Source organism: Saccopteryx bilineata, chromosome 1 (genome assembly GCF_036850765.1).
Source record: "Saccopteryx bilineata isolate mSacBil1 chromosome 1, mSacBil1_pri_phased_curated, whole genome shotgun sequence".
Lineage (NCBI taxonomy): Eukaryota > Metazoa > Chordata > Mammalia > Chiroptera > Emballonuridae > Saccopteryx > Saccopteryx bilineata.
The window spans coordinates 159017050-159044451 of record NC_089490.1 but is presented as its reverse complement, the minus strand read 5'-3'; the positions used below and the strand labels follow the sequence as shown (position 1 = coordinate 159044451).

At 47.2% G+C, this 27402-nt stretch overlaps 1 protein-coding gene across 1 annotated transcript in view; it reads left to right on the top strand.

The window, feature by feature from the left end:
* SCARA5 (scavenger receptor class A member 5) overlaps positions 1–27402 on the top strand; it is a 106671-nt gene that overhangs the window by 5148 nt on the left and 74121 nt on the right. Inside the window, exon 3 of the mRNA XM_066278581.1 lies at positions 22378–22506. Coding sequence (XP_066134678.1) covers positions 22378–22506 — 129 coding nt within the window. The remainder of the gene's footprint in view (positions 1–22377; positions 22507–27402) is intronic.

Here is a 27402-nt window from a genome sequence, read left to right as displayed (position 1 = left end):
AGTAGGTGCTTTTAATAAATGCTTGCTGCATGAATGCATACACTTCTCTTTGCATAGATGCAGTGGTTCTCAAACTTTTTGATGTCGGGGCACATTTAAAATTCTACAAATAATTGTAGGTGCACTATATACAAATTTCTGAGAAATATGTTATAATAATTAAGTCAAATATTAAAGAAATAAAATATAAAGTCCAAGCGTGCTTTTATGGTAATTAAACAAAATAAATACGACAAAATTAAATTTATTCTGACATTAAAAAACATTTTATATTACATTTTTTGAGTTATGCCTTTTAGAATTCATAAAAAAGAGGAGTTAAAAAATAAAAAAAATGACAATAAAGTTATCTTTTTATATATATAGATACATTCTTAGTAAGATTCAGTAAATTTTGGCAGGTCCTGGCGCGAATGTTTTAAGTTTTTTCATTCTTGTGTTTATGAGAAACATGAGCCTGATGAGTCCTAGCGATTTCTTCAATGTTTGGGCATATATTTGAAAGGCAAGCTCTCACTTCTTCATCAACACATTGAAGAATTCCTCTCTTTTTACTCTTAATTGTGTTGAGGGTAGAAAATCCTAATTCACATAAACAGGATGTTGAAAATTGTAGTAAAATGTTCAAAGCCTTTTCAGATATTGCCACATATTCTTCTTTTATAGAAATCCAAAAGGCTTCAAGAGAGACAATTCCTCATGTTTAATCATCAATCCATGATCAGAGGATATAGCTGCCAGTTCTTCTTCTGTTAATGTTAAACCAAAATCACTTGGAGCTTCCATGAATGGGTTTCTACTCCAACCCTATTGTTGTTCAGTGTTCAGTGATGGAAAATGCTATAAATTAAATTCTGCCCGTCAGCCTTCAAGTCCTATTTTATTTACTCTTAACTTTTCCTCACTTCCAGAATCAGATTCTTCAATATCATGCTTCTTTTTGAGAAATCTATCAATTTTATTTGGGTGTATTTATCTAAAAATAATATAATGATGTGTTAATAATAAATATAATAATGATGTGTTAACAAAAAGAGCTGTATTTCCATAATGAAATGATATAATAGAGTGACTATATGTTTATATCTGGGCACATGCCACAAATAAGCGCAGCTAGTAATTCCAGGTCCTGACTGGGAACAGTGTGGAATTTAGAAAATACATAGAATTAAGAAAATATGGGGTCGGCAGGGCCCTGTAATTGCTGCTAGAAAGAACAAAGCATGCCCAAAAACCGCATCTTGCTTTATTTATAGGGCAAAGTGGGCCATTAGCAAATCAGTGAGATCTTTGATCATGTTTCCCAGGCAACCCAAGAATTTTACCAAGTGCAGAAAAACCCCACCATATATATCATCTTAACTTTACACCAAACAAAAGATAGAAGAAACTTGCCTCCAGTCTTTCTGGGGAACATGGGGGTAGTGTAAACAATCCAGCACCACAGCTTAACAGCCTTTTGCAACCTAATCAGGCAAGTGAGGTGGGCGGTTGGGCAGACTGTCAGCTTACAGTCAATTCCCCACACCTCTGTCCCCCAAAAATCTAAACTCTGAAACTCCTGTTGGTTTTTTGGTCCCCAACAGGCACATATTTCTCTGGAATACCATAGGGTGCACCTGGAAATCTTCTAGGGTGCACCAGTGTGCCCTGGCACACACTTTGAGAACCACTGGCATAGAGAGTAAGAGTGAAGAGCATTGCCCCCACTTCAAAGATGAATAGAATAAATGTCACAGATGAGTCTTTTAGAGACTGTGGTCAGTGAGCTAGAGAGAGCCTGTATTAGGGCTCTCCAGACAAACAGAACAGGTGTGATATATACACATACATATATAAAGAAATATACATAATCATAACTCACATGATTATGAAGGCTGAGAAGTCCCATGATCTGCCAGCTGCAGGCTGGGGACTCAGGAGAGCCAGATGTGTGATTCAATCCAAGTCAGAGGCCTGAGAACCAGAAGAGTCAATGGTGTAAAGAGCAGTTTGAGGGCTGGGGAAGATGAGATGAGATGTCCCAACTCAAGCTGTTGGGCAGGAAACAAAAAGCAAATACCTCCACCTTTTGTTCTATTCAGGCCCACAACTAATTGGACGAGGCCCACCCACATGGGGGAGAGCAATCTGCTTTGCTGAGTCCTCCAATTCAAAAGCTAACTCATCCAGAAACCATCCAAGACACACCCAGAAGTGATGTTTAATCTGAGCACTGTCATGACATAATCAAGTTAACATAAAATTAACAACATGCAGGCCTTTTTTCTTTCTTTCTTTCTTTTTTTTTTAAGTGAGAGGAGGCGAGATAGACAGACTCCCACATGATCCCCATCTGGGGCTAATGCTCAAATCAATTGAGCTATCCTCAGCACCTAGGGCTGATGTTCAAACCAATTGAGCCACTGGTTGCGGGAGGAGACGAGAGAGAGAAGTGGACAGGGAAGGGGAAAGAAGCGGATGGTTGCTTCTCATGTGTGCCCTGACTGGGGCTCGAACCTGGGACGTCTTCATGCCAGGCTGACACTCTATCCACTGAGCCAACCAGCCAGGGCCACAGGCCTTTTTTCCAGTACCATTTTCTGCTGTGCTCCACTCTGCTAGCTGCTTCTGTTGTGAAATGACTCAGAAAGAGAAGTGGCTCTCCTGAAAGCTCCAGCCCTGTTCCTCCCACCAGGTCCTAGGTGTAGGAGGGGAAGCTGGGGGCTTAGAAAGGCAGGGACTGACCAGGCGGTGGCGCAGTGGATAGAGCGTCGGACTGGGATGCGGAAGACCCAGGTTCGAGACCCCGAGGTCGCCAGCTTGAGTGCGGGCTCATCTGGTTGAGCCCAACGTCGCTGGCTCAAACAAGGGGTTACTTGGTCTGCTGAAGGCCCACGGTCAAGGCACATAAAAAAAAAAAAGAAAGAAAAGAAAAGAAAGGCAGGGACTCAGTGTCTGGGCAAGAAGGTCAATCTGGGCTTGTGACAAATACACCTCCTCGTGCTGCCCTCGTAACCTGCCCCCATTCCATCTCTTTCTCTGGATTCCAGTCAACAAACATATTTTGAGAACCCAATGTGTGAGCTGTTGGTTTGCTGCCCACCCCGCCTGTGCCCCTTCCCTTCCTTGCACTTACCAGGTGAGAAGGAAAGTGAGGGCGTTAAGCGCCTGGGCTCCTCTGTCCGCTGCAGGACAGGCCATTTGCCCAACTCCTGCATCCTTCAAGGCTCACTCCCACACCCCACTCTGTGCCGTCATCGGGACCTCCCCCACTTCTCAGGACCCGCCTCCCTCCTTGGGTCTGAGCTTTCAGCATACCCCCCCAGCCTCTCCTCCCCCAAACCCCTTCATGAGGGGAAGGCCAGGAGGGCAGGGGCCTCCCCACCTTCGTGTCTCCACTTGGCAAAAGCATTGGTTCCACCTGTTTTACTGGAGGAATGTGGAAGGACTGACTGCGAAATTCGACCTCCAAGGCCCTTTAGCCAAACCTCCTCTGACCTCAAGGCCCGCTCACACCGCCCTTGGCACAGAAACCCAAACAGGGGCCAGCTGGGCCTGCTCACCCCTCTCCCCTCCCCCTCCCTCCTCTCCTTCCTCGCCTGCCTCTCCCCGCCCTCTCACCTTCCCTGGTCCTTCCCTTTCCCGCCCCGCCCGGTACAGCTGTAGGCCTCTCCAGTCTGGCGCCAGGAGTCCGAGGAGGCAGAGGTCGGGGTGTGGGTGGTGTTTGGCTGGGCCTGGCTCCTCCATGGCCCTTTCAGAGGGTCAGAAAGAGGTGTCAGTGTCAGAAAAATATTGCAGTCAGCTCACCCCGCAGCCTCAGGCCCTCCACTACACTCGTGGCGTCATCCACCCGCCACAAATGGGAGGCTCTAGGAGGTAATGAGTTGCATATGTTCCTGGCTGCGCCTGGACGCCTGCTTTCTGAGCATAGGGCTCGAGCTCCCCATCCAACGTTCCTTCCCCATCAAATCAAATTATTCTCCTAGGGGAAACCCCCACATCTACCTTCTCATCAATCAATTCTTCCCAATTCATCCGGCATGGCTGAGGGCTGCTGGGCAGCTACCCAGGGGCAGGAGTGGATTTCCTGGGAGGGTCTGCCTGCACCCTCATGGAGGGTCACCACCCTCTACAGGTTGGGGAATTGGGCTCTGAAGCAGGAGATGAGCAGAGACCTTAACTCGTGCAGCAACAAGGTGCTTTCAGGGTCCTGGCCCTGTTAAAGCAGTGCAGAGTGAAGTAATGCTAGACAGATGTGTGGTCATGGGTCATGGGGGTGGGGATGGGGATGGGGACGGGGATGGGGACGGGGGAGGGGCAGGCTGGGTCCTGGGTCTCTCTTGCCCAAAGGACCATGCTACCACAAGATGGGGAACAGCCAGGGGAGATGACAAGAGCCTGGACTTTGAAGTTGGGTAGGTCTGGGCTTGAATCCACAGACCAGACTGGCCGTATGACCTTGGGCTCAGTGCCCAGTGGCTACTGGCCCCTCCGTACCTACTCGCTCTCCCCATCCTTGGGTTGGCTATCGGGGAGCTGCCCTGAAGGGAGATGGAGGACGGAAGAAAGGGAGGGTAGACTATTCATTCGCCAGCTCCTGCTGATGGAGTCGCCTCAGGCTGCTGTGTCCTCCCACCCAAGGTCACAGCTCCTTGGAAGACACCCTCTCCACACTGGCTTTCTCTGCACAGGTCCCAGTAACTGCTCCCCTCCTTGATCCTGGGGGTGGTTTGGTTACAGCCCAAGGACCCCACTCCAGGGCATCTTACACTCTGACCACTCCCTTTACTCAATTTCTCTGACCTCTGAGCCTCAAAATGGGAATAATGTTACTTCACCAGAGCGGTGGGGAAAGCAGGTGACATAAAGCACCTCACTCACAGTCGCCCCTCAATACACATGTATTTCACGTAAAGCACCTTGCTCACAGTCACCCCTCAATACACATGTATTTCACCTTCCTGACCTTTGGGGAGTCCCTGTAAACCTTGGGGACATGGAAAGGAAGGAGAGAGAGAGATGGGGAGGTCAGGAGCAGCTGCTGCCACCCGGGGTCTCCCAGGAAACACCCACGCCACTTCTCAGGACACCCTGGCCTGGATAGAATTTTAAGACTGGTTCTTACCTTCTGCTAAAGAAAACGGAGTTTCAGTTAGGGGACTTCCTCATGAAGCTTAGATTCCCAAGGAAACTGAGTGAGTTCTTTTAGTCTGATTTCCCAAATAGTAGAATCTTTAAGGGATATTCTGGATCCCGGGGTCTCCTGTCTCCATGGTGTGCATGAGGCTGGCCATCCGCACAACACGATTAGAAAAGTTGGCTTCCAGAGCCTTCCTGAGGCTTGCTACCAGAAATATTGAGGCATGTGTGTCATTGTCCCCGCGTGGAAGCTGGTGTCTTGCGGAGGGGTCAGGGAAGAGTGGAAGGAGCCCAGACACCCCAAAAGTTCCTTCCCATGCTGGTGGTGTAAAGGGGGCCTCTGCCTCCTTCCTTTGCCCAAGACCCCATCCCTAAACTATGCCCTGTCCTATGCGGCATTACTCAGGGGAGTGGGGGTTGTGAGGATGGCTCTGAGGGGGATGCTACCGGCCGGGGGCACTGAGGGGACATACAGTGACAGCAGGGCCATCAGTGGGAAGGGGGCTCTAGGAGATGCCCGAGTGGAGGGGTGACGAGTCAGGTCAGGGTGATTCATTTTCTCTCTCCTCACCCAGGGACCTTGCTCTTCTGGTTCCTGCCCCTCATTCTCTTGCTCATTCCTTCCTTCATTTTTTCGTGTTCATCTTTGAATAAGAATGGGTGTCTTCAGGCAGCCTGAGAGTGCTGCACACTGGCTACATGCAGTGCGGGCCACACGGAGACACGAGACAAGGCCCTGCCCTTTGTCATGTTCCCATCACTCTCGTTGGCCTGTTCCTCTCTCTCCTCCTGCCGTTCCCACTGCCAACCAGTTCAGGGTTGGTCCAAATGCAAAGCTGACCTAAAGGTGGTCCAGAGGGAAGGACACTCAGGATTTGGAGCACATGGCTGGGCCGACCACATACAGCCTCACTTGCCCCAGGTACCTGTGTTCAAACTTAACATCTGGAACAGTCTCACCCTCTCCATGGTGGGGGTGGCATTGCATGGTGGCAAAAGTCTAGGCTTTGGAGCCAGACAGTGGACCTCTGACTCTGGCTCTGTGAAACCCTGAGCAAGTTCTCGGCCTCAGCTTTCTCTCCTCTACAGAATGGGATACTCATCGCCCCTGGCGTGGGTTTATTGCAAGGTTCCACATTAAATCCTTCCCACAGTGCCTGGTATATGCTGAGAACTCATAAATGTTAGACCTGAGCATAAGTGTTGTGGTAGCCCTGGGTCTGTCTGCTTTTACCCTGGGGCACACTCATGGTGGTCCGGCTCCTCCCCATTCTCTGGTTCTGGGCTCCAGGACTGTGAGATCTGCTCTCACCTCGGTCCTGCGTTTACAGTGTTGACTCCTGCTGTCATGTGATAAGCAGCATGACAGAAGCCCCTTGAGTCTACATGCCCTGGCTTCCCTCTGTCTCTTTCCCAGGCCTTTGGCCCAGCCTCCTTGGCCCTTGTCGGCTGTCCATGCACACCTGGCTGCAGCTTGTGTGCCTGTGTTCCCTCTGGACCCTAAGTCCCTGAGGACAAACACTTCACCTTGGGTTTGTTGTCATGTTCCCAACACCTAGCACTGTGTCTTGCACGTGGAGACACCTTTGCTTGTGGAATAACTGGACACATTCTTGTTCTCCAGGATGGAGGGAGGCTTAGAGACATAAGCTTAAGACAAATTAAAGGAACTGTAGCATCGTTTATCCAAAGATTATAGGGCTTTACTATGAGGCTGCTGCATGCAGAAATAGAAGGTCAAGGTTCCTGCCCTCAAGGGGACTAACGTCCCTAAAGACACAGTCATGTCAACAGACATTGCATTATAATTTCATTAATCCTCAGATGGAAGTCTAAGCAAAGTGCAGTTAGAGTAGAGAAGGCGCCCTCAGCCTGCCCCAGGGAGGAAGGAAGGCCTCCTGCAGGGATAAGGGATAGACACAGGAGCTAAATATCAAAGGACAGGCCACAGGGTGCCTGTTGGAAAGGGCGGGAAGATTTTCCAGGCTCAGGGAAGGGTACTCAGGCCGAGGAAGGAGAATGATGGGAGGTAATAAACACTCACTTATCGAGGCCCGCCAGACCAGGCACAGCTCTAAGCATTTTACGAGTATGAGCTCATTTGATCCTCACATCAACCCAGTGAGATGAGTCTCAATATTATACCCAAGTGACATATGAGGAACCCAAGGCACAGAGACTGGTAACTTGCCCAAGATCACGGAATTGGTGTCTCAGTCCATTCAGGCAGCTGTACCAGAACGCCATAGCCTGGGTGGCTGATAAACAACAGAAATTGATTTCTCAGAGTTCTGGAGGCTGGAAATCCAAGATCAAGGTGCTGGTGAGAGCCTGCTTCCAGGTTTGTAGAAAGCTGTCTTCTCACTGTGCACTCATGTGGTGGAAGGGAAGAGGGAGCTCTCTGGGGCCCCTTTTATAGAGGGACTAATCTTATTCACGAGGGCTCCACCCTCATGACCTAATCACCCCACAGAGGCCCCACCTCTTAATATCATCACACTGGGCGTTAGGTCTCAACATATAAATTTTATGGGCCATAAACAATCAATTTATAGCAAATTGGAGTCAGAGTCACTGACTATAGCCCACACTCTTAATTATACGAAGCTAAAGCCAATTGTGGAAGATCTGTATCGTCCATGGGAGCCTGGGCTCCTGGAGGCAATGGGAAACCAGCAAATGGTTTCAAAGCAATGAAAGGATAAGGTCCAATTTGCACTATAGAATGGCTACTCGACCTGCAGCAGGATGTTAGCTTTTCCAGTGGGAAGGTCATCAAGGACCTCTGCAGAGCTGAGAGAGTGGAGTGGGTGGAGAGAAGCCAAGTGCAGTGGATTACGTCTGGCTTGAAAGACAAGGAGAGGACCCTGTGCCTTGAATGCAGACTCTGATTTTTTTTTTTTTCATTTTTTCATTTTTCTGAAGCTGGAAACGGGGAGAGACAGTCAGACAGACTCCCGCATGCGCCCGACCGGGATCCACCCGGCACGCCCACCAGGGGCGATGCTCTGCCCATCCTGGGCGTCGCCATATTGCGACCAGAGCCACTCCAGCGCCTGAGGCAGAGGCCACAGAGCCATCCCCAGCGCCCGGGCCATCTCTGCTCCAATGGAGCCCCGGCTGCGGGAGGGGAAGAGAGAGACAGAGAGGAAAGCGCGGCGGAGGGGTGGAGAAGCAAATGGGCGCTTCTCCTGTGTGCCCTGGCCGGGAATTGAACCCGGGTCCTCCGCACGCTAGGCCGACGCTCTACCGCTGAGCCAACCGGCCAGGGCCGCAGACTCTGATTTTAAGGCACCTGGCTGTGAGGTTGAAAAAAGAATGAGTGGAGTGGTGGTGGGGGTGTATGGGGTCCAGTCTGGGTACAGTAATCCAGATAAGAAATGGCTGGTACCTCAGAAGAAGTGGAGGAAGTAGGAGGTGACCCAGTTCTGGTTGTATATATTTTTAGATCCAAGCCAACAGTTGGTGGGGCGTGTGAAGGTGAGAAGTGGTCTAGGGCAGTGGTCGGCAAACTTGTTAGTCAACAGAGCCAAATATCAACAGTACAATTATTGAAGTTTCTTTTGAGAGCCAATTTTTTTTAACTTAAAACTATATAGGTAGGTACATTGTTATTAACTTAATTAGGGTGGAGTACCCTTTGTGGAAGAGCCATACTCAAGGGGTCAAAGAGCCGCAGTTTGCCAACCAAGGGGACTCTAGGGAAAGAGCTCTGGCTCAGGCCATGCTGAGAGGAATAAGAGGTTAGGAGACAAGGAGGAGCAGCAAAGGAGGCTGAGAAGAAACCAGGGAAAGAAAAAGCAAGCATGTTGAGCCCTGGAAGTGCATTAAGGAGGAAGGGTGACAAACTGTGCCAATGCTACTAAAAGGTCATCTGAAGAGCAATGAGCATTGACCATTGGACTGAGCCGTTGGAGGTCAGTGGTTGACCTGGTATATTAGTCAGCTCAGGCTATGTAACAAAACGCCACACAGACTGTGTGGCTTCAATAACAGACATCCATTTTCTCATTCTTCTGGAGGCTAGAAGTCCAACATCAATGTGTCAGCAGGGTTGGTTTCTCCTGTAGACTCTCTTCCTGGCTTGCAGATGGCAGCCTTCTTGCTGTGTCCTCATGTGGGCTTTTCTCCTTCAGCACGTGTCCCTGTTATCTCTTTGTACATCCAAATTTCCTCTTTTTTTAAGGACGTCAATCAGATTAGATCAGAGCACTCTCATTTTAGCTTCATCACCTCTTTAAAGGGCCCATCTCCAAATACAGTCACATTCTGAGGTAATGAGAGTTTAGGGCTTACAGTTAGGAATTTGGAGGGGACACCAGTCAGCCCATAACACCTGGCAAGAGCAGTTTCCGTGAAGGTGGGTGGAAGGAGGCTGACTGGAGTGGGTTCAGGAGAGAATGGAGGAGAGGAATTGGATGCAGTGGGTGCCAGCAATTCTTTCAAGAAATTCTGTACGAGAGGATAAACATGGAGGGGGAAGGAAGGTCAAGAGAGATTATTGTTTTGTTTTTTACGATGGAAGAAATAGCAGGCTGGTTGATGCTAATGGAATGATACCATGCAGAGGGAAACGTTGCCTATGAAGAATTGCTGGAGCTATGTCTCTGAATAAGTTGGAGAAGGAATCCAATGTGCAGTTGGGGGTGTTGGCTCAAACCGTTTGACTGCAGAGCTAAAAGGGAAGGCAAAGTGTGAGGTCCTGGATGCAGGTCAAGGTTACATTGTGATAGGAACCTCAGGAAGCTATTTCCTCATTGCTTCTGGCTTTTCAGTCAAATAGGGAACTGAGAGCGAAGCAGGAGGAGGAGGAGGCATGGAACAGGCACCTGGGAGATGAGTGTGTGAGTGGACTGGGAACAGGTAGCGAGCCTGCTGGACAGCCTGCGTGGTGATGTGTTTTCCCTTTGCTCAGCTCTGTGATGGAAGTGTAGAGCGGCAGAGTTAAAGCTAACCAGGGTCTGAGCTGCTGGGGGGTGGTTGTATGAGGAAGCCAGAGAGGGACGAGGGAGTGGAGGGTGAGTGTAAAGAACAAATAACAGATTATAGGATGTACGTCAGATAAGAAGGGAAGGAAGGACATGGCAGGGGAGAGATGGTGGCAAGGCAGGAGGACCCGTGGTTTGTAGGTCCTGGTGAGGTCAGGCAGTGCCAGTCAGAGTTCTGGAGGGAGCACAGCAGGAGAGGTGGCTATAACCTGGGACTTTGAAATCGGGATTAAGGAAGGGTCCCGATGGTTGGTAAAGCCAATAGAAATGTAATCTGAGCCCCAAATGCAATTTTAAATGCTCTAGTAGCCATGTACAAAGGTAAACAGACACAGATGAAACCAATTTAAAGACAGTAATACATTTTATTTAACCTAATATATCCAATATATTATCTTTTTGATATGTAATCAGTAAAAATAATGGCGCTATATATAACATACCTTCTCCTCATCATGAGCAAAATCCAGTGTGTATTTGGCACCTGGAGGCCATCTCATTCCTGGTCAGCCACAGTTCAAATGTGTCAGGTGAAAGTAAAATCAGGGGAAGAGAGAAGGTTAGGAGAACTTAGAACTGGAGACGGAGAAGTAGCCTGGATGGGGGAGGGGGAGCAGAGGTCCCCTGAGCAACGAGGAGAAATGTACAGTCTTCTGGTGTGAGACCCCAAGCTGGGAGGGGAGGGGAGTGTTTAGGGAGAAGAGGGAGAAAGTTCTGTAATAGCAACAGGGAGCAAAGGGAAATCCCAACTGCACCCTTAGGCTGGTGTAGGCGAATGTGAGAAACCCATGCTTGAGAAGACAAGGAAGCAGGCTCTAGTTAGAACAAGAAAGAGAAAGACGTGCTGAGTGGAAGCTGAGAAATTCAAGGATTTTCAGAAGATTGGCTGCGAGGGCCCAGGCCCACAGTGGGAGGGTGTAATGCCGGTGGCTGAGGCCAGGCAGGTCCACACTGGATTCGGGCAGATGGTAGAGAAACTGCTGAGCTAGAAAGGGTTGGGCCGTTACCATGTAATAAAGTCTCACAAGGGCAGACGAGAGCAAACAGACAGGGGAAAAACCTCTCTCTCCTCATGGAAGCAAGCAAATGAACAGTAAAACGGCCCCTCCCAATGGTGGGCAGGCAATCCACAACCCGCCATCTGCAATCCGCCCTGAGCACAGCCACCCACCGCCTTACATAGACTATCCACACATGGTGCTCCCACATGCTCATGCACTAATCAGGCAAAGTGCTTGCAGAGGTAAACCAGCGAGCAAGCCTAACACAGCTGTTTTCCCCACAGAAGATTTCTGCAGTTGGGTAGGAAGATGGGGATCAAAGGAGGATAAACAAGGCTGTTCTAGGTCTAGAGTGCATGGCAGGGAATCCCGGTTTTCTGTGGGACTGATATAAGCCAGGGCTGAGGACTCTGTGGGGTTGGTGTAGCTGATCTTGGGGCAGAAACTGATGGTGAGGCTGAGTGTCTGTAATAGGGGTCTTTTCACGAGCACACAAAGTCCAAAGGACCCCCACGCCCTTCCAACACAGGTGTGTGTGCGTCAGGGGCAGGAGCGGGGGTGGTCTTACCGAGCCAGGAGCTCTGGAGTTCACTTTGGCTCTTGTGGGGGCAAGGAGGCTAAGGCAGGTGGTGGGAGGGGTGGCTGATCCATCAGGAGCCATTATAAGAGAAGTGATAAGAATACATCACTCCCTTACCTGAGCATGCAGCACAGCAGGCACTATGCTCAGCTCTTTAATGAAATTTCTCTACTAAACCCCACTATGCCGTATTGTTCCCAGTTTGTCCATGAGGAGATGAAGTTGTAGGGGAAGGAAATTGCCTAATGTCGCCCAGCTAGTTGGATGCAGAGCCTGGATTCAAAGTCACAGCTGCCTGATCCTTAGACCCCACCCCTCTGCACAGCTCACGCCTGTTCCTCAGTGCCAGACCCTGGAGTCCCTGGTGTCGGTGAGGTGCTAGGAGAGTGGATTCTCGGAGTTTAGGGTTTCAGGGGTGGAGGCATTCTGGCTGGTGATAAAGCTAGGGTGGGCCGTGAGAATAAATGGCTAAAATACTGGGACAGATGGAACAAATTATTCTAAGAAGTGCCTCTGGCTGGAAATAGATATAAACGCAAAAGGGTTGGATAGGAGCTCAATGACAGGGTCCTAAATGGCTTCTGGGAGAAGCCTGCAATACGAACCTCATGGCAGACTTGACTTCAAGTCAGAGAAATGCTCTCCCCTCTACAGTGACCCTGCCCCTTCCACCTCCTGGGGCTCTGGCCTCAAATCTGAAGTCTGCATGCAGAGTTCAGCCCAGGAGCACATCCCGGAAGAGCAGGCTCGCTGGCTACGGCTGCCCCACCGACCTGGCTGCTGGTTAACAGGAAGGCCCAGCCACAGAGCCGATGCGGGCCCACGACGGTGCCAGCCTTCCGCCCGGTGTCCCAGTGCCTGCCTGCTCCCTGGTGCCTTCTCACTTCCTGCTGTCTGGCTGTGACTCAGTGCAAGTCAATATAACCCAAGGTGTTCATAGTAGGCAGAAGGCTTGTCTTTACAAAGTCCTGGTGAGACACTTACTAGACTTATCATGGTGATCACATTGTAAGGCATATAAAATGTAAAACTACTATGTTGTACACCTGAAATTACTATAATATTGTATATCAAATATACTTTAATAAAATAAAGTACTCCCCTTTAAAAAAAAATGTCCTGTTAAGAGAGGAAGTTGCAGGGAGGGGCTGGTAGGTAAATTGTGGCTCTTTGGCCCCTTGAGCATGTGTGGCTTTTCCATAGAATACCATGTGCGGGCGCTACCTTGATAAGGAATGTACCTACCTATGTAGTTTAAGTTTAAAAAGTTTGGCTCTCAAAAGAAATTTCAATCGTTGTTCTGTTGATATTTGGCTCTGCTGACTACTGAGTTTGCTGACCACTGAGCAGGCTTCAGGGACACTTCCACTCAGCCCCATAAAGGTGGCATGGGTTGAGATCCTAGACTTACTGCCTTCAAATCCAGATACCCAGATGGTCCTTCCAACTCAGTTGGTGGTAGAAGTTGGGGAAGTGGGACACAGAGTATTAGACGTATCCATTCCTGCCTTGAGGGTAGACCAAGTCATCAAACCAAGGCCACCGGGAGATGGCAGGGAGGTGGCACTCGTGGCTTGGAAAGAGTAGTGATTTAAGAATAGAAACAGTTGAGCTCCAGCTGCCACATTGCAAACACATCATGAGATGATTTATTTCCTCTGACAAGGGACCAGGGGAGGAATTGGGAGTCTTTTTCAGAGGATTCCGGGGCCGCTCTATAGGACAGTCTTTTGGCCTGAATCTAGGCCGAACCCTTAGCTAGCTGTTATTTGAGTCTCTCTGTATTGAAATAGCATTCCTCCCAATTCGTGCACTGCCCGTGTTGGGCAAATGCAGGCATCTTCTGCCAGCACCAGGACCCACTCTTCTTCCTGGGGATTCCCTGGCCCCTCCCTTCCTCCCAGGTGGCAGCGATGGGCCCCTCACCTTGACTGCCCTCATCTTTCCTCCTACCTGGCTTTCTCTCCATCTGTACTTCACCCAGAGGCCCTTCCTCCTCCTGCTTTCCTCCTGCAGAAAGTAAGGACACAACCCCCCCGACTGTCTTCAGGAATTTTTATGCCGAGTAGCTTGGGAAATCAATAGGGATTGAACAAAATAACAAATATTGTGGGGAAGTTACAAAATTACAAGATACCTTTAGGAGTACTAGGAGAAGCCATTCTAGGCCATCATACAACTAAAATGTGAAATGAATGAGCTCTGGCCACCCTTCCTGTCACCTCCTCCCCCTTTCTTAGAACTGGACATGGAAGGCTCAGACTCGTTCAGTCTTGCAGAAGACTTTGTCTCCTTTGTCACTCTCACTGGGCAGTCTGCCTGGAAACCTCAGGTCTGTGGCTAAACAAGGCAGAGATGACCGGTGTTCACTGTACCCCAGTGGGTGGTTCAGGACCCTCCTACACGCAAGTCAGATGAAACGGCAGGTAGATGGCTGTGCTCTGCAGTGTCCCTGACTCACACCTTCCACTTTTCTCTATTGAGGGAAAGTAAACAAAGGTCCCCATTAAAGCCAGAAAGGGATGGTAGCCTCAGAGACAGAGGTTATTTGGGGCTGCCTATTATAACAGACAATGTGACCAGTGGAGTGACCAGCATGGGGATAATGAAATCAGTCTTCAGGATTTAAGAAGCTCCTTGGATGCGATGAGCTCTGTGGTCCCTTCCAGAAATGGAACCTTATCTCCACCTGCTATTTGCCAGCTGTAGGATCAAAGAGAACAAAAAGAAATTGACTTCCCTTGGTAAATAAAACTCAATTAGGTGACAATTGAACCATCACATTCTGTGTTTTATGTTGTATAGACCTGGATTCATTAGAAATAGGTAAATACCCACTGCTATCAGATATAATTTGTGAGTATTTTTTAATAGGAAGAAGAAGTGAGTCCTGGTGCTGGCAGAAGATGCCTGCGTTTGCCCCACGTGAGGAAATAAATTCAAACAGATAATTCCCAAGATGCTCTAACATTATGATTAAGAAATTGAACAATTAGTTTGTCAAGGCAGGGCTAAATTGACCAAGGGTATTATTTACAATGCTTTCTCATGGTCTAACTGTCCATATGTGACAGAGGGTGGCTCTGACTCTACCTCTACAGAGCCCCAAACCTGTGCTTGTCCCCCTATAGGAGTGCTAGGGAAACTAGGACCCGGAGTTTTTGAGGTTCCCACCTTAATGTGGCATTGACATTGGAGAGGGGGCGTCTCCTGCCTCATCCTCAGCTCAACCTTCTGGGGCTGAGTGGTTTTCAGATAAATTTTCTTTTTCTGATCTTTAACCCTTGCTCCCAAGCACCTCCCCACCCTCCGTGGACAATATTTTTTTTTTCCCGTGGACAATATTTTAACAAAGACTCTTTAAAGGGTACTCTTGTTCCCATGATTAAAAGGAGTCTTTTGCAGTGTTAATCTCTGGGAATAATAAAATTGTTTTGGACAACCCCAGTTTGAATGTGTTCTAATAAAAAAAATCCAAACTTAGTAAAATAAACTAAGCTCTGATAATAGCAAGACTTTTCATTGATTTTCCAAGAATGTGTCTTCACATTTCCCTTTCAATATAATAAAAGCCTGACTCCGGAATCATGTACCTCTGCACCATAGATGTGTGATTTCATCACTGACTCAAAATCAGAACGTCCAGGGTGGGGCTCAGCCTCCGTACATCTAAGAAGTTCCACGTGTGATTGTGCTACTCAGCCAGGATGAAAGTGTCAATTCAGTCCCCATGAATTGCTCCCACAGTTTACCTATTTGGGCACTCAGGGGCGATCCGAACTCATCTTGGCAAGCAAAGCCAAGATTTTGTTTATTTCTTTTCAGACCAAAATTTTGCTCAGAAATGTGCTTTCACAGCCTACCAAACTGTGTCAACTATTTGCATAAGACAAATGTAAGAGATGATCTTTGCGGCAAAAAAAAATAAGTACCTTATACATGTCTTCGTTTTTGCAAAGAACGTTATCGTGGCCCTGCTTTGTGCTGGTCGATGGGGTGAGAGAGATCAATGAGATTCACCCTGCCCCAGAGGACCTCCGACACATCGGACAGGCAGGGATGTGAACAGACAGTTGTGAATAATGAGGTCACCGCTAGAGGTGTGTACAAGGTTCTGACAGTGGTTCTTTCAGCGGCACCTAATCCCTTCTAGCGTATTCTACATCTTGAATATCTAAAAAGTTTGGTTGGGCTTCTCTATAAATAAAATCTCCTAGGAGTACGACAACTTATTTCTTGCAATTTGTCATTGAGCGATGATTGAATTACTTTTGCTAAGTCAGTATGTCCCAACTGTGATTCTCTACAATACACTGGGACTCAAGAGGCTGTGTGACGTGATGATCAGGCGTAAATTTGTTATTTTAATGATCAGGTATTTATTTCGATATGTAATAGGAAGAACCTAAGTTTCCACTTATGATGATGCTATCAGATTTCCTTCTCAAATAAATTCAAGTTTTAAAACTGTGGAGTGACAAAGAAAAGAATAGCCCAAGGGTGCACAGCTATGGTAAAATTGCACAGGCCAGATGCAGTTGGGATGCCTGGAGGTGGGAACAGCACCAGCTGACAGCTTCCAGCCCATTAGGAAGCCTGCTTTTCATGCTGAGATAAACAACGTCTCCCAGCCTGGCACTGGTGGCTTGTTCTGCATGTCACTTTGCATTTATTTTTTAGTTTCCATTTACTCTCTTGGAGCCACTGGCTTTGCCCTCTCCGGGCCTCTCCGGTCCTCTTCACTGGCGTCTGATCTCCCGAGGTACTACCTCATTTCTGGGGCCACCGCAAGATGGAAAAACCTTTCCCTCGATTCTCCTACATCTTGGAAGAGTTTTGTTTTTGTTTTTGTTTTGCCTGTTTGTGCCATTTTCTCCCTTGATCTGGTCTTGTGTGTGACCATGTCGACAAACAACTATGTTTAATAACTAGCAGCTTTGTCTGGTATTTTCTTCAGAACTGTTCTCACATGGGGGGAACATTTTTTTCTCCTTAAAGTCACAGTGTCCCAATATATAGCTGTAAATCAGAGGATAAAGCTGGAAAGGAAAAATAATGGGTTTCAGCCCGTGTGGGAAGGCCTTTCAAAGCCGAGCGACTGCTCCTCTCTGCAGGCTCCGGGACCACCTCCCTGCACAGAGTGAGTCACTGCCCCTGGGCTGTTTTGCTCTTGCTATACCTCTCTTAAACACATACATCATTCACACCTGTATAATAGTTACCTGCCCACATGTCTTCTTCCCCTCAGATGTGAGCAGGAAGGACAGTGCCATATTTTAATTTATTATTCAACAAATATTTTCTGAGTGCCTACTACATGCCAGGCACTAGTCTAGGCACTGGGAAGTTGCAAGTGAACAATGCTAGCAAAGTCTATCCTGCATGTGGCTTCTTATCTTTGTGTTTCCTATCATCTAACATAAGTGTATTAGTGATCAGTTGCCACATAACAAACTGCCCCAAAACTAAGCAGCTGAAAATAAAAATGTATTGTCGCACCCAATTTCTGAGGAAGTTATAGGTATGCAAGGAAAGCCAAGATTTTGTTTATTTTTTCACATCAGAATTTTGCTCAGAACATATTTATATGTAATACAATCTGGCAGGAATCTAGGAGCAGCATCTCTAGGTAATTCTGGCTCAACGTCTCTCAGGAGACTGCTGTCAGGATCTCAGCCAGGGGGTAGTTATCCGAAGGTTTGATTTGGCTGGAGTATCTGCTTCTAGGTTCACTCACATGGCTGTTGGCTGACGGCCTCAGTTCCTTATCATGTGGACTCACTCTCTATAGGGTGTTCATGACACAGCAGCGGGCTTCCCTCCAAATAATTGTTAGAAGAAAGAGAAAGAGAGAGCAAAAAGGAAGTTGCAGTATCTTTTGTCTAATATCAGCATTGACACGCCATCACTTCTGCCATAGTCCATTGGTCGCAGAAACCAATCCTGGTACAATACAGAAGGAGACTGCACAAGGGGTCAGGGATCATTTTTGAAGGTTATCCTCCACAGTAAGGCAGTTGATGATGGATGTTCAATAAATGCTTGTTAAAGGGTTACCCAAACAATCCATAGGTCAAAGCCTCTATATTAAAAAAATAGACTTTTTTTTTTCTTTTCCAAGCGAGAGAAGGGAGCTAGAGAGACAGACTTCCACATACGCCCTGACTGGATCCACTTGGCAACCCCTGTCTGGGGCCGATGCCCTGCCTATCTGGGGCCATGCTCGCAACGGAACTATTTTTAACACCTGAGGCGGAGGCTCCGCGGAGCCATCCTCAGTGCCCAGGCCAGTGCGCTCAAACCAGTCAAGCCATGGCTGTAGGAGGGGAAGAGAGAGAAAGAGAAGGGGGAGGGAGAGGATAGGGGTGGAGAAGCAGATGGTTGCTTCTCCTGTGTGCCCTGACCAGAAATAGAACCCAGGATATCCACATCCCAGGCTGATGCTCTATCACTAAGCCAATGAGCCAGGGCCTAAAAAAAATAGACTTTATTTTTAAAACAATTTTAGGTTTATAGCAAAATTAGTGAAAGGAGCAGCAAGTTCCCATATACCCCATGGCCCCCTACACGCACAGCCGCCTCCATTACCAGCATCTTGCAACACAGGGCTGTATTTGTTACTACCTATAAACCTACATTGACTCATCATCATCCAAAGTCCATAGTTTACATAAGGGTTCACTCATGGTGTGGTACATTCTGTGGGTTGGGACAACTACATAATGATACGTGTGCATTATTACAGTGTCACACAGAAAAGTCTCACTGTGCTCCACCTATTTATCCCTCCTCTCTTCCAAGCCTTGGCAACCATGATCTTATTATTGTCTTCATAATTTGCCTTTTCTGGAATATCATATAGTTGAACTCAAACAATATACAGCCTTCTCAAACTAACTTTTTTTACTTAGCAAAATGCATTTAAGTTTCTTCCATGTTTTTCCATGCCTTGGTAGCTCCTTCTTTTACTTTTTTTTTTGTATTTTTCTGAAGTCGGAAACCGGGAGGCAAACAGACTCTCGCCTGCGCCCAACCGGGATCCACCCAGCGTGCCCACCAGGGGGCGATGCTCTGCCCATCTGGGGCATTGCTCTGTTGCAACCAGAGCCGTTCTAGCACCTGAGGCAGAGGCCATAGAGCCATCCTCAGCGCCTAGGGCAACTTTGCTCCAATGGAGCCTTGGCTGCGGGAGGGGAAGAGAGAGACAGAGAGGAAGGAGAGGGGGAGGGGTGGAGAAGCAGATGGGCGCTTCTCCTGTGTGCCCTGGCTGGCAATCGAACCCAGGACTCCTGCATGCCAGGCCGACGCTCTACCACTGAGCCAACCGGCCAGGGCTACTTTTTTTTTTTTTTTTAAACAAACAAGTTGAGCATACTTCTTGCCCTGGCTTTACTGAATATATTATTTTGGGATGTTTTTAATCTTCCACCCAGCTTAAATAATTTGAATGCTTTACCCAGCTAACATGCTGCTGCCATGTTAAATTAAAAAGTCAATAATGTGTTTGGGGCAGACTTGGTAACTTGTCTTCTTTCCCTCTCAGTCTTATTCTCTAGCTGTCTTGCCAGAACCATTCATGTTCTGCTTGTCTAATGATTTGTGAAAATCTCTATTTGAAACCCTTATTGTGTTCCATTTAAAATAGATTTTGTTTAATGTACAAAGTAATCTAGTCCTGCTAAAAGGACTAAGCTCTCTCAGAAGAAGGTCTATGTTGTGTGTGTTAGCTGACAGAGGGACTTATTCAGAGGGTGCTTAAACTGAAGCCTCAGGTGCAGGGGAAGGGAAGTACTTTTTTTATGGGAAAAAACAGAACTATACCAACGTGAGTTAGCTATACATGTATGAAGGACAAAGTCAAGGTTCAAGTTGTTGGCTTGTATGATTTTCCTCTTCCTGTTCTGCCAAGATCGAAAGTCAGTACAGACTTGAGATAAAAGGATGGTGTTCTAATTAGTGGGATTAAAGAAAAAAAATAGTCCTTGCCTTCATGACTGATTGGGTTAGGAAAATGTTCTCATTCCTAGAGGAAGGAGAGGGCCTTACATTTTTGTTTCCCGCCAAAGAGGAAAAAATTCAAGCTGAATGACAATTAGCACTGATCTAACACTTTTAAAATTGTGATGTAGTCAAATTGTGAATGTATATTGTTTGCATTTAACCCTTGACTGTATTAACATTCAGCTTATTAAATTGACTGCCGCAAGTTCAGGCAAATTGTAGTGACTTGTGCCTCAATAGAAATGTAGCATTTCTACATTGCTAGCAAAAAAAAAAATAGATCAATTTTTTTTTTTTGAGAGTGAATGATTTCTTGTTATAATAAACCAGAAAAACAAGATTCCACTGGAACTGGAACAATTAACAGAATATAGTTTAACTTAATTAAACCTCCAAAAGAAATAACAAGAGGGTCAGAAAAAGCCAATGAATGAAGAAGCCCAAGATTGGTTGGGATAAATATGTGAATAATACATTTCAGCGTGGTATCTTCTGACCCACCCCAGCAGTTGCTTTGCCATCATTCTCATCATCATCTACCATCTGACTCTTAAAGGAAACAGATTCTAGTAGGTTGTAGCCAGACAGCCAGCAACTCTCACAAGGGGAAAAAAAAAAAAGATGCAGTGATGTAAGAAGCCTACATATTTAGAAGCAACACAGGTTGCAGAGCCGAGTGTGTGGAAAGGGCGAAGAAGATCTCGGATGGGTTAGAAAGATGTACTCTGTGCGAGTCCTAGTGGAAACTCAGGTTAACCTTCAAAAATTGCTGAGATTTAAGGGTTGGCAAGAATTTGTTTATCTTAACAACTTGCTCCAAATTGTACCCAGTGTTTTATGGCAATGTTATGTGATAGTTTTCCACTTAGCTGTTTGGACAGTGTATTCTCAATAAAATGGGGTACATGAGTGAGAAAATGTTCCTCGCCTAACAGTACCGCTGGGGAGCCAGGGCCCCAACGTGGTCACCACCATTTCCCTCATGGTAACCAAACCTCCTGAAGGCCACGGAGGTGATTGATACCTGACAGGTAATAAGCGGCTCCCCAACCACCACCCTCGCAAACCCAGAGTTACCAAGGAATTGTAAACATCACACCATTTCTATAAACATTTTCTGAGTGCCAGTCATTGCGACATCTTGTTGTAAACTTTTCTCTGCTCCCACAGTCCTCCAGGTGCAACAGTTGCTAACTTTGAGAATAAGCATAAGAGGGGTGTGCATATTTTGAAACACGCCCTCCAGTGCTTCTTACCGGCCCTGCTGGAGATCACGGTGGGTGAGCATCCCTCCTTTCCACTGTCAGCTGACGGAGCAGGCAAAGGGTAGTGAGCTTTCTGGCCTCAGCTCGGCACAGCTGTCAGAGAAAGGTCGCTCAGATTGGAAGTCTAGCTGAAAGACGGCCTGAAGGAAGTCAGAGCACCTGGGTCTCACCTAGTTTGCCACTAATACACTATCATTTGCCATGTTATCTGTATTACTTAAGGGGTTTGGACTAAACTATTCATAAGATCCAGTAGAGTGCTGATATTTTGCTGCTCTATTTGGGCCAGAAGCTGGTGAACCCTGTGTCGTTTCACAGAATGAAGTTACTATGTTTTCCTGTAAATCTAAATATAAGGTTACAAACCAGTGGTCAGATGCAAATGTGTTTGGTTTGTACTCTCGAGTGCTTTTTGCTTTTTGTCTTGTTTGTTGTTTTAAATTAGTTGTGAACACTTAAAAACAGGGATGTTTCCCTAAATCACTTCTGGCTTGTCTTGAAAATTTTGGATCTGGCAACACGCATCTGTCATTCCTACGCACAACCTCTTCCAGACCAGGCATGCTCACTTGGGTTCCCAGGCCCACCTGGCCCACTCGGCTCATTGCCATCCCTTCCCGGCCACCGTAGAAGTTGGAATTTTCAATCCATGTTGTTAATTCTCTCTCTATTCTCCAGATCACATGGAACAATAATTTTGTATGAAGGACACATATTCCAGCCTATTTGAGCTTTCTCTGCTCCTTGGACTGGCTCCAGGAGGGAGAATTTGTATGGGCACGTGAGTGTCGGACGTGCCTGTCTGGCTTGTTCAAGAGCGCAGAGGGTGGCCCCATGATTTCACTTATATGTGGAATCTAGAGAACAAAATAAAGGAACAAACAAAACAGACTCAGATACAGAGAACAGACTGAGGGTTGCCAGGAAGGAGGGGCGTTGAGGGACTGGGTGAAAAAGGTGAAAGGACTGAGGAGTACAAATTGATTGTTACAGCATAGTCAGGGGGATGCAAAGTACAGCATAGGGAATACAGTCAATAATATTGTAATAACCAGGTATGGTGGCCACTTGGTACTTGGAAATATCGGGAGTGGGAGGGGGATAACTTTGTGAAGTGTATGATTATTTGACCATTATGCTGTATGCCTGAAACTAATACAAAATAATATCTAATGTGAAATGTAATTTATAAATAATTTTAAAAAATTTTAAAGCCCCGAGAGTGGGAGGAGAGCTAGACGCTGAAAATGATGTTGGTTCTGCAAAGCTCCTCATCATTACAGCGGCGTTACAGATCTCTGAGCGCTTGCTTCACGCAAGCAGCTTATGTGCATCAGGGAGAGCTGAGACCAATGAGAGAAAAAGCTTAGGAGTTTTTCAAGCATCTTTTTCCTTTTCCTCCTCTTACCCTTATCCCGTAGGTCCATGCCAGAAACGACGGGTGGGCGGCTGCTGCACCCAGCTGGGCTCCCTGTCGGCCCTGAAGCACGCAGTCCTCGGGCTCTACCTGCTGGTCCTCCTGATGCTCGTGGGCATCTTCATCTTAGCAGGTAAGAGCGCCCTCTTCCGTCCTGGCCTCTAAGGATGTGGAAGGAGCTGCGCAGGAAGGGAGAGCAGGTGGGAACCGGAGAGTTGGAGCCTCCGCCCTTTATTCCCGCAGTTGTGAGCCTGAACTCTGCCCTTCTCGCCATGGAAACTGTGAACGGGGAAGCTGGCTGGTCCTTCCGACCAGGCACCAGTGTGAGCACCATTGCCTGTTTTCTTTGAGATGAGTTCCTGGCAGGGACGATGGGAGCTTAGGAGATCACTGAGTCCAGGGACAGAGACCTGGTTGCTTCAAGTGGCGCCTGACTTTTCCAGAGCCGTCCTGTGACATGTGTATTATATGGGGCCTCTCTGGAGCTTTGTACTGTGGTTTTCACTGAGCAGGCTGGGCCCTTATCCTGGGTTGTGATGCAAATAGTCGTGAGATACTTTGCTGCTGAGTCTAATCAGGGTCATGGTCAGCCTGCTGCCCTTTGGTTGTTTTGGGGTGGAAGGGATTTGCCTCAATTCAGCTGGGCTCTTCTCCCCAGTTTCTGTCTGCAGCACAGGCTGGTGGTGACAGGCTGGAGTTTGAAGCACGTTCTCTAGTCAGGAAGGAGCAGAGCATGGATGTAGGAAGGGATCAGATGGAGGACCCCATGCTGTGAGCAGCCCAATTCACATCCAGAGGTCATCCCACCATGATGGAGGTAGGGGACGGGTAGAGGCTGTGATGGCCCGTCCTGACTGCCGCCCAAAGGGAGGGACACCCAAGGCCCACCTTTCTCAATGGAGGTATGAATGTAAGGCTTGACAAAGTAAGCCAAGAAAGCAGTTTATTTCAACCTCACTCGTCTTAAGTCAACCTGCTTTGTGCGAGGTTCCATGCTAAGATTGGAGGCTCAGCTAAATAAGACGCAGGGGCTTCCTCTAAGGAAGTCCTGGTCTAAGGGATGAGACTGAGACACACAGAGAGAGCCCTGCAATGGGACTGTGATGGGGACTGCATGTCGACACTACAAGTGCTGTGATCACCCAGAGGAAGCACACACAGTGCAAGTGTGGGTGTGGCATGTGGGGGGATTGGTCAGAGCAAGGCTGCTGGCCAGGCAGAACTGACTGGACGTACTGAGGGTGGGGTCCTTGAATTAACTCCAGGGGAGGAATCTGGAGGCTAAGCTCTTTCACCAGAAATCCTGAGGCAGGTGCTTAGGACCTCCCTGGTCTGGTCTCACTGACTGTCAAGTGAAAATAGTCACCTGGGCCCAGTGATGGGATGTTTAACGCTGCCTTCTCCCTCAAGGTCCCATACTCAGGGCAAAGGGCAACATTATGGGCAGCCAACTGCAACATGGAGGGAAACGCATGACTCACCCCAGGGATGGTGACCGGCCAGAGCAGAGTTTGAACATGTTCTTGGGCTGTTCAGTGAGAGACTGGGATCTGGGTTTTGTGGGCTTAGCAGCCACAACCACAATAAATTTCTAGAATTGTTGGGAAGTGTTTCAGCCCAGCAGGAAAGCTGGGTTATGATATTACAACTTCTTTGTTGAACAGGAACTTTTAGGTAATAGAAGAGAGTCCAAAGGAGACAGTCAGGCTGGTGGGGTCCCAAGGACAGGTCTCTGGAGGCCCAGAGGGCCTGGAAGGGTGCCATCTCTAGGGAAGAAGAGACTTGTATAGGGGCTGAAGGTTCTCTCTGGTATTTGAAGGGCTGCCATGTTGAAAGAGCAGATGTATTCTATGTGGTCTCAGGGGTTAGAAATTAACAAATGGGTGGATTTGGTAAAGATACAGATTTCCATTCAAAATAGAGGAGAGTTTCTAAGAAGTAGTGCTGTCCAGACTTGGAATTTGAGTAGGATTTATGATGACATCCTGGGTGTTTCAGAAAGGAGGGTGGAACATGGTTTCTCAATCTAATGGGAACGTTGTCATGCTTCCTAAACTGTTCCATGCGGAAATCAGGGGAGGATTTTTCATCATTCTTACCTTTGAATCTGAAATCCTGGGTATCAGATTGCCTGTGTGGAATAAAAATTTGGATTGGATTAGAACTGATAGGATGAAACAAAGCATCACAGTTCCTCTCTTGGCTCTGTGGCATGGCCACTGTCACCTCCCAGGTTCTTGACTGGAAAATCAAGTTGTCCACTGGGAAAGATTTGGTGAGGGTAGTCATGAAAGAAGTCACTAGCTGTCTCTCTCATAGGGAGGGGCTTAGGAATGCGGGGGACAAGTCTGGAGTTTTTCACGGAGGTTCTGTCTGACCTCGGGTAGAAAGGAAGTGTTTCAGATTGCCCTGATTGGAGACATCCAGTGATGCTTCCTTTCAGAAAATACCAAGATGATGGGGAGACCCATGGTTGAGAGTAAGCCAGAGCTTGCCTGGCCTTCTGTTAGGTGTCTTGTGGTGGCCATTTCCCTATCTTGGGTAAGACATGCTCTCCAGTGCCCTGCTGAGGTCACCTTGCATAGTATATATATATATATATATGCTATGGGCTAAAGTGTGTCTGCCCCCCAAACTTATATATTGAAGCTCTAACCTTCAATGTGATGGTATTTAGAGGTGGGGCCTTTAGGAGGTGATTGGGTCATGAACGTGGGGTCCTAATGATGGGATTAGTGCCCTAAGATGGAAGAGAAAGAGAGAGAGAGAGAGAGAGAGATCTTTACCATATGAGGAGACAGCAAGAAGGGACCATCTGCAAGCTAGGAAGAGCACCCTCCTCAATAATCAGATCTCCCCGCATCTTGTTCTTTGACTTCCCAGCCTCCACTGTGACAAATAAATGTCTGTTGTTTAAGCCACCTAGTCTGTGGCATTTTGTCTTATTAGCCCTAGCTGACTAAGACAGGAGGAGTTCTATTTGAACCACTCTTAGACTTCAAACTTCCATGTCAATAAAAAGCTCATACATCTTACAACTGGATGACAAAATTCTTCCCTGCAACCCGGTGCCATGTCTGAATACCTGATCAGTGACTTCTGATTGGAGTACAAATGCTTGCTCTTACCGTTTTTCAATTTTACAAAATTCTAATCTAATTACACAAAAATATTACTCTATAAAACTTTACATGGGACATCTCTCAATTCACATCTTTATCCAAGTATTCAGAATGAAAGACAAATCCTGTACCTTGTGTTCAGGCAGCATCCCACCTTCCTGTCAGAAGGTCAATATGGCCATTGCACGAACTGTTTTGTCAACTGAGCTTTCTACCCACCATCTATTCATTCCTGACCAGTATCCTCTTGGGATCTTTTTTCTGCTATTTCCCCACTGTCACTGGGTTTTATAACCGCAGCTGTAAATCATCTCACAGGAGGCTGCTCCATCCATTCTGCTCCACATGGAATGTCTGTCCATCCATTCTATCTCTTCAACCCATTTTGTTTATTACCTGGGCTGATGTTCTTGTTCTGGTCTAGATTCATTTTTTGAATAGTACAGGCTATGGGACCTAACTTCATGAACAAGAGAACTGAGATTGAATGGTCATGTGGTCAGGAAGTCCTCCATGTAGCACTTTAGGGAAGGTAATCTCTGATGAATATTAAGGGTTAGAAGAAGTTCAGTGTTACCCATGACTGTTCTGGGACAAATGGGTGGTCATCAGGAGCCACCTCTTCCACCTCTTTCTTGATTGTCATTGAGGAACTTGAACTGCCACGCTTAAAATGAATCAGTAGAAAAGGGAAGTGTAAACACGTAGGAGTGATTTGATGGGAAGCTGAAATGTTATAGCAATGTAGACCACAGGCCTGGACCAGGGAGAGTTCCGTGGTGAGGTCTGGGCTCCTCTCACATTTTAATTTAGTTCTTTCTTAACGGCAGCAGTCACACGTCACCATCATTATCCTTACTAAGTGCTTCACTTGTGCATGAGCACTTAGTGGGTGTGAGCAATGGAACAAACCGTGGTGTGTTAGTCCATTCAGGCTGCTATAACAAATTGCCATAGGCTGGGGGTTTAGACAACAAACGTTTATTTCTCATAGTTCTGGAGGCTGAAAAGTCTGACATCAAGGTGCTGGCAGATTTGGTGCCTGGTGAGGACCCTCTTCCGGGTCCGTAAACAGCCACCTTCTCCCTGTGCCAATGCATGGTGTAAGGGGCAAGCAATCTTTCTGGGGTCTCTTTTATAAGGGCGTTAACTCCATAATAAAGTCTCCACCCTCCTGACCCAAATCACCTCCCAAAGGCCCCACCTCTTAATTTCATCACCTTGTGGGTTAGGATTTCAACATATGGATTTGGGTGGAGTGCGGACGTTCAGCCTGTAGCATGGGAATAAAAAGGATCACAGGATAGATTGTGGTTCCTTCTCTGGGAGCATTTAAAATTATAAACACTCATACACATTAGGACAGTATGATGTCGCTAATGCTACGTGCCAGATTGTGCAAAGGAAAGCCTGAAGAGCCGGAGTGCTGGGGGAGGGCTCCGCCCGGGGAGTGCTGGCCACCAGGAGAGCCAGTGGCTGTGCGCACTGAGCGCCCCTTTTCGGGATCATCTCGTTTCAAGCAGGTCTTTCCCTGACTCCACAATCAATGAGCAGTGTGCCATGGCCAATTTTATGACAGATTACTGATACCATGATGCATCTTGGAATTAAGAATGTGATGTGGGGACACTGTCAGGAACAGTGCTGGGAAATTGTATCTACAGCAGCGCTTGCTGTAGGGTATTGTTGAGGACATTGTTCATTCCATCACACATGCTGACTTAGAGGACCCATGGAAAAGTTATTTTCTGTCTTAGTAAAAGGTATGAATCCTTGACTGAGTAGCTCAGTTGGTTAGAGCATCGTCCCAATACTCCAAGGTTGCAGGTTCAATCCCCAGTCAGGGCACATACAAGAATCAACCAATAAATACATAAGTAAGTGGAACAGCAAATTGATCTCTCTCT